This window comes from Vicia villosa, linkage group LG5 (genome assembly GCF_029867415.1).
Source record: "Vicia villosa cultivar HV-30 ecotype Madison, WI linkage group LG5, Vvil1.0, whole genome shotgun sequence".
Classification (NCBI taxonomy): Eukaryota; Viridiplantae; Streptophyta; class Magnoliopsida; order Fabales; family Fabaceae; genus Vicia; species Vicia villosa.
Window position 1 is genome coordinate 140,908,483 of NC_081184.1, and position 8,168 is coordinate 140,916,650.

Here is an 8,168-nt window from a genome sequence, read left to right on the forward strand (position 1 = left end):
CATCAGATTGAGAGGTCAATCAAGAGACACTGTGTCATTACGGAGATGCTGATATCAAGTAAAAAAGTATGACATGATTAAGAGCAAAATCATGATAAAGTAATAATTTTCATTTCTCATTTATATAGTGGTTGTCCATTCGAACAAAATAAGATGTGAGTTTATACTAAAGTGCCTAATTATAATTATGCATCAGAATATTGAAAAGAGATTTGGCTGCAGTAGGAGGTAAACGGAATGTCATGGCTGTGAACACCTTCATAAGTTGTTATCACATAGCTTGAGTCATCTCTATCTCTTTCCACTCTTTTCTTCACATTGCATCCAACACTTGAACATTTGTAGTAATTCCTGTGTCATCATAATTAATAGCTTGTTAATTAGTACATTCTTAAAATATATACTAATTTACTATTAATTATAAATATAATGCGAAAGGACATAGCATCAACTTTATAAAAATCATGTGAAAAATAAGCTTTTAAGGCATGTGAATAGAAATAGAAACTTCAAAAAGTGATTGTTTTGGTTGAGAATAGAAACTTCAAAAACCAAAAGCTAAAATAATGGTGTTTTTTAGTTGAAACAGGGACTTTATTGTTTTGGTTTGTTTTAGGTGGCTTAGCCAAATCCCATTTTTATCATGTTGCAGACAAAAGTGAAATTTCAAAGTATATTCCATTGATAAAGCTTTGATTAATTTAAATTTGATGTTAAGGCAGAGGAGTCCCTATCTCAGGCCGTTAATCCAACACTATCATATACATGGCGTACTTAGTCAAAAGTCTAAATAAAGCAATTTTAAATTTCATTGAAAACTAAATTAACAATTATTTCAAGATAAATAATTTATTAAAATATAACATTTAGGGAGGAGTAATATTTTTAAAGTTACTTATTGTGATATATTTTTGCAAAATGTTACATTTCATGATTTAATTAATTAATTTTAAATTGAATTTAAAACAAATAAATATTTATTTTAGTTTTTCAAATAAAAAATATTTTTATAGTATAATATAGTGTTATTAAAATTAATTTTAAAAAATGTTTTAATAAAAAATTTAAATAAAAATTTGATTTAAATTCGTATTGTTATGTTTGTAAAAGACTTAATAAAGGCGGAGGGAGCTTTGCAACCCCTAGAAGGGGCGAGGATCATATGTCGCCCTCCAAGAAGTATCGTCTCGCTCCAAATACCTTTCACTTACCAGTTATAAGAAATGTAGGAAAAAACGTTTCTCCGTTAGAGAGAAGTTAAGATCAGAACTGGTAGCCCTAGGGCTAGCACCTGGTAGCCCCAAAGGTTCTTCGGGCGGGACCTAACATATATATCTCATCCAAGTGGCGCGATTGAAGTATAGCCTAAGAGACTTAGCCTTAAGTCTTGTATGAGGGTTTGATAGAAATCTCGCTCGAGAGGTCCTATGCTTCACTTGAGAGAATTACAAGTCTCATCAGTCATACTCCATATAACTTGGCTTGAAGGACTAAGATTTTTTAGGCTATCTAAACTCCCTGCCTGAGAGACTTGAAACTTCATCGGGAGGGACCAAACATATAAATCTTATCCAAGAGATTCAACTAAAGTCTAGCTTAAGAAACTTAGTCTTAAGTCTTATTTGAGGGCTTGATAGAAGTCTCACCAAGAGGTCTAATGCTTTGCTTGAGGAATTTATAGTCTCATCAAGCTCACCACAACCTCGCCTGAGGGACTCACAGTCCCATCAGTCAGGCTTAACGTAACTTCGCCTAAAGGACTGAGATTTCTCGGGCTATCTAAACTCTCCGCCTGAGAGACTTGGAGTTTCCTCGGGCGGGACCAAACATATAAATCGCATGCAAGAAGCTCGACTGAAGTCTAGTCTAAAAAACTTAATCTTATTAAGTCTTGTCTAAGCGCTTGATATAAGTCTTGTTTGAGGGGTTCAATGCTTTGCTTGAGGGAGTTATTAAAAAATTTATTTTAAACATTTAATAATTTTATTATAACTTTAACGAAAATTATAAAGAACTATCCAAATATAGAGTTCAACCTATATTTTATAATTTTCTTATAACTTTAAAAAAATTACAAAGAATTTAAAAAAACTTTAAAAAAAATGAAGAACTATCCAAATTGATTTTTTAAAGTTCTTTTTAAGAAATTTGTAATTTTTTTAATATATAAAATTAATTTAAAGAAAAACTGAACCAAACTATCCAATATCATAGGATTTTAGTTGTAAGAACTAGCGCTAATTTTTATTAGAGTTTCAAACAATTTTAATATAGGTTGACCATGGATCATTATAAATATTTCTCCACTCTATATCAGTTACTTTGTTCAAATACAAAATGAAAGTTTTTTTAGTGCAATCTCAAACCTTAGGTTGTGATTGTTCTTCACAGACTTCTTTCCATACTTCCTCCATTTGTATCCATCATCCATAATCTCAATTTCTGATTTTGTTCTAAATGCTATCTTTGGCCCCACTTCTCCCTTTTTTCCTTTAATCCCATTTTTGTACTTTCTGCAAAACATCATTAAATCCAAAATATGTATACACTTTATTAGCAAAAAAAAAAAAAACTATATAATAATAATATTAAAGGAGAAGAAAACAAATTAAAGGAGGAGAAAAATACATGTTATTGTTGTTAGAGGTTGCATCATTGAACTCTTGATTAGCATCACTAAAGGTTACTTTCTCTAATGATTCAATACTTTGTGACCTAGATTCTTGATCATGGTATGTTTGATCAATACAAAAATCATCAAGCATGAGATATTCAGATAGTATAAACTCATTAGAGGATTTAGAGGAGGAAGAAGGAACATGATAGTTCATATGAGTAGAGTAACCAAATTTGGGATTAGGATGAGGGTTTACAAAATATAAATCCATTGGAAACTTGACTATAGATAGGTCATTGATTTTTATTATATAGTATTGTATTATTATTATTATTGTAAAATAATGTTAGTGTCTTGAGAAGGATAAAAGGAATGATTTTTCTATTATGCTTTTCTATGAATGATAGTTCCAATCACCTTCCTAGATAGATTCCATGAAGGCTCCTCTATATACCACGTGCCCACTATCTTGGATATTAAGGTGATGTCATTATGGTGACGTTATTTTTATTGAAGCCACTAAGGTTACTATCTATAGCCAATACTATTATTGTATTTAATTTCTCATTAGATGTATTGATAATGAATTTATCATAATTAATTTATATTTGCGTTTCTATTATTAGCACATCAATTTTAATCAAACATATATTGCCTAGTTGACAAAGTTGTTAGTCGGGATAAGATTCCCAATTTCAAGGGTCAATTTGTGTAAATTATAAAAAGAAAAATTAAATAAATACATTGAAATTGTGATGCATTAAAATTAAAACGATAAATATTTTATATGAATGTAAAAAAATAATTTGAACAATAAATAGAATTAAATATATTTTTAATTAATTAGGGCTACTGAGATGTTTAACTAATATTTGATAGATGAGATAAAATGAGTGTGAATTGTTGGCCTATAATTCAATACTTGGTAGCAATATTTTTTTCTTCATAGTATAATATATCTAATATATATCTATAAAAATTAAAGTATTTTTTCAAGTATACCCTTTTGATAAAATGTTTAAACTTTTCTGATTTCAGGGATAAAAATGACTAATCAACACCTTATGTTTTAAACTTTTCTCTTCTTCAAGCTTCAAGTCTGAACTCTAACTGTAAGTTCGGATGAAACGACGTTGGCGGTGAGGGTTTCAGATTCTGAATCAAGCTTCTTGATATATTCTTCTTCTTTCGCCTTTGTTTCTGCTTATTTCTGAATCACTTTGCAAATAATCACTTTCCAATACATAAAGAAAATATGAAAGATGGAAGTTGTTTATTATGAACATTTCGAGTTCATCGGCGATGCCATTTTAGAACTCACTATCAGCAACCACCTTTTATTTTAATAAATCGACAATCTGAATTTTGATGTTTGTGATTTTTTTCTTTGCATTTTGAGATTAAGCTGCTAAACTTTAGATCTGTTTTTTCTTTGATGTCATGAGATATGCTTGGATTGGATTGATTGTTCATCTTCTCTTCCAATGTTCTTATTTTCTTTCTCTTTCATTTTCTCCAATTTTTCTTCCCTTAATATCTATTTTTATGTTTTATCTTCCCAAAGCTTTTGTATAAGCACACCATTTGTTTGATAAAATATTGTAAAGGATTCTCACCAACATTATCATGACTTATGAGGTTTGTCTTATGAAACCTTAGATTGACACGCATACTTTGAGACCTTAGAACCAGTTTATCTAATAAAAGAATCAGTTTATCTAATAAAAGAATCAGTTTTTTCGATTCCAAATGTATTTTCCTAATTCAATTTCCACATAGCCGTCATACTGATATAATTGTTAAGAGGCGTTAACCTCATTAACCACTTTTATGAATATCTCTATATTCAAGAATCTCCCAAAAACTTATCGATGTTGTTGTAGTTGTTGAATGGATTTTTGCTTATGTTGGAAATAAGTAGCATTTCATCCTATGTTGTTAATGTATATTTATTTTGGATTTTTACTTTTAACTTTTTAATTCTCTGCTTTTGAAAAACATATTTTTCAGAAAGAAAGTATCTTCGAATTTGGTTGCCTGCTTTAAATGTCAATTCTCTAATTTATCCCCGAACATAAATTTTACGACCATTATTTTTGTGTGAATGCAGTGTCATCTTGATGTTAGCAAGGATTCACATTCTTCTGAATTGTTCAAGGGTATATGCCATGCTTATGATGTAAGAAACTATTATTAAAGGATTCTCACCAACATTATCATGACTTATGAGGTTTGTCTTATGAAACCTTAGATTGACATGCATACTTTGAGACCTTAGAATCAGTTTATCTAATAAAAGAATCAGTTTTCTCGATTCCAAATGTATTTTCCTAATTCAATTTCCACATAGCCATCATACTGATATAATTGTTAAGAGGCGTTAACCTCATTAACCACTTTCATGAATATCTCTATATTCAAGAATCGCCCAAAAACTTATCGCTGTTGTTGTAGTTGTTGAATGGATTTTTGCTTATGTTGGAAATAAGTAGCATTTCATCCTATGTTGTTAATGTATATTTATTTTGGATTTTTACTTTTAACTTTTTAATTCTCTGCTTTTGAAAAACATATTTTTCAGAAAGAAAGTATCTTCGAATTTGGTTGTCTGCTTTAAATGTCAATTCTCTAATTTATCCCCGAACATAAATTTTACGACCATTATTTTTCTGTGAATGCGGTGTCATCTTGATGTTAGCAAGGATTCACATTCTTCTGAATTGTTCAAGGGTATATGCCATGCTTATGATGTAAGAAACTATTATTAAACTTTCCTTGCCTTATAGAAGTAATTGTCTCATAATAGTGATTGAATTTCGTCTATGTGGAGTAAGAGAAACGTTTTACATCCTTTTATATCTAGACATTACTTTTATACAATGAGGAGGTTTTCACCATGATGGTGCATACATAACATAGCCGGTATTGTTCTCTCAATTATAAATTTAACATGTAAATGTCTTGTTTGGGTGCAAGTTGTATATATAAAATTGGATGCTAAAGTGGGATGCTCAAGTGCATAAATGAAAAAAGAAGTTGGTGTTTTCATTGCATCAACAAATGATATTTTGAAGCCCTTAGGATGAGGGATTTTAAAACGTTTGTGGCATTGATAGAGACGATGACAGTGTTATACTATGCAATACCTGTGATGCTGAGTATCATAAATATTGGTATTGTCCATCTTGCATTGGTGGTATATAGTTTAGTATAATTTTTTATAGGTATTCTTTTAACTTTGTGAAGGAAAGTTTTGATTAGGATATGCTTCTATAGAATTTCTATAAATGTCATATTTGTGTTGTATTAGCAGTTAAAAACATATAACAGTATAGCAAAATTGCTTCGGCTACATATATATATATATATATATATATATATAGAGAGAGAGAGAGAGAGAGAGAGAGAGAGAGAGAGAGAGAGAGGGAGGGAGAGGGCATATCATATAAGAATGCCTTCTTTATATGAGAATTTGAGAATGAATCTGAACCATTAGATTTTAAAATAAATGGTGGAGATTATGTGTAAATCTTTTTTATCTTATTTTAATGATGGAGGAGAGAGAACAAAATATTCACACATAATCTCCACCATTTATTTTAAAATCCAATGGTTCAGATTCATTCTCACATTCTCATATAAACAAGGCATTCTCATATGATATGCCCTATATATATATATATATATATATATATATATATATATATATATATATATATATATATATATATATATATATATACTCCAAGAGTAAGTGTTGAACACTTACTCCAAATCTTAACCATTGATTTTTATTAATTTAACGATTTTAATTGATCATTTAATCTAATGGCTTAATTACACTTTTGGTCCCCCTATTTTCAACTTTCTGAAGTATTAGTCCCTCCATTTTAAAAGTCAGGTTTCTAGTCCCCAAATTTGCTCCACTTGGGATTTTCAAGGTCCCCCTCCACTTGGCTGCCTCATTTATGATGTGGCACATACCAAATGCAGCCAGGTCACCATTTTACTTTTTTTTTCCAGAATTCTATTTTTATTAAGTTTTAATTTTCTTATTTATTTACAATTCAATCAATTACATTATTAGTTGATTTGTTATTAATTAAAAAGCTATGGCACATGTTCATCCCCAATTCACCCAGTCTTCTTCAAATCTCTGAAGCTTCGTCCCAACTTCGTCTCACTTCACTCTCATTCTACTCATTCTTCTTCCAATGTCTCTGCAGCCTCATCTCCGCCTCTCAAAATGTCTCAAAATTCGGTGTCTCATGGAAGCTACAAGATCCGATCTTTGAGGGATAAGTGCCATTGTGGGCTCGATGCGCCGTTGATGACGTCGTGGACTGATACCAACCCGGGTCGTCGTTTCTATGGTTGTGGTATGTACAAGGTATGGAATTTATCAATTTTTAATCTCTGTAGTGCTCAATCTTGAATATTAGCAGTGAAGCTTATGTATTCTCCATTGATTCAGCTTCAAGGATTCAAAAAGTGCAGCAATTTTGTCTGGTTGGATGAAGAAATGAACACAGGAGCAAAGGAAGTGATTTCGTCATTAATTCACAATTTGGAGGAAGAGAAGCAGAGGGCCAAAAATGCAAGCATGAAGGAAGAAGAAATGAGGACGAAGATGAAATTAATGAAGAAACAATTGAAGTTCAATTGGTCAATAACCATTTTAGTTTTAGTTGCTTTAGTAATTGCAATAATAATGAAGTGATGTACTGTAACTTTATCTTCATGTTGTTGGTCTATGTTATGTTGTTGCTTCAGTTGTTGTTTAGAGTAAAAATGTAACTTTATCTTCATGTTGTTGATGTTATAATGTAATTGTAGTTGTTGTTGGAATGAAGTTGGTTTGAAATTATTCTCAATTTGAATCTTTGTAATTGGTTTGAAATTATTCTCAACAGCTGAATCTTTGTAATTGAACCAAAAGCATTTTAGAACTAAACATAATAGAAACCATAATATAACTGTATCACAGAATTTGTTACATAACTTGATCACAAAATTTGTTACAAAACCATAATATAACTGTTGGTGGTATTCTAGAGGTGGTATGTGATAAATTATGGTGTTGCAGGATTCTGCAGAGGAAAACTGGATTTAGTCACTTTTTGCACTACACTTCCACTGGTGGAAGATATGCTTTAAAACTGCACAGGACACTTTTCTCACTATACTTCCACTGGTGGAAGATATGTTTTAAAACTGCTATTTTATTGAATTCACCACCAACTGCTATATCTTTCTTAGCATTACAAAGCATTAATATAGGCTTGAATCAAAACTGACATAGAATGCAATAAGATGATAATTAAGACGAGGACTCTTGGTTCTCTCAATCTTAATGTTACAACTCTAACATAACTCTAAATAAAGACAATAATTAGAATTTGATGGTTGCAATTCTCTCATAATTCTTACTAAAGCCAGTGGTGGTTACAACACATTAATTTTAACAATAACTAGTTCACAGAATTTGTTACATAACTTGGTCATGACAGAAATTGTTCATAACTTGTTCATAATAGATCTAAACATACCA

At 30.5% G+C, this 8,168-nt stretch overlaps 2 protein-coding genes across 2 annotated transcripts; one reads left to right on the forward strand and one right to left on the reverse strand.

The window, feature by feature from the left end:
• Nucleotides 1-70: 70 nt before the first annotated feature.
• LOC131607575 (probable WRKY transcription factor 51) lies at nucleotides 71-2,916 on the reverse strand. Its single transcript, XM_058879558.1, has 3 exons — nucleotides 2,629-2,916; nucleotides 2,367-2,513; nucleotides 71-351 (listed from the first exon to the last, which is right to left on the reverse strand). The coding sequence occupies exons 1-3, from the start codon at nucleotides 2,886-2,888 to the stop codon at nucleotides 186-188; spliced, it is 573 nt and encodes a 190-aa protein (XP_058735541.1). The 5' UTR covers nucleotides 2,889-2,916; the 3' UTR covers nucleotides 71-185.
• Nucleotides 2,917-6,863: 3,947 nt separating this feature from the next.
• On the forward strand, nucleotides 6,864-7,337 carry LOC131605617 (uncharacterized). Its single transcript, XM_058877953.1, has 2 exons — nucleotides 6,864-7,007; nucleotides 7,092-7,337. Exons 1-2 carry the CDS (start codon nucleotides 6,864-6,866, stop codon nucleotides 7,335-7,337), a joined length of 390 nt encoding a protein of 129 aa, XP_058733936.1.
• Nucleotides 7,338-8,168: the final 831 nt, after the last annotated feature.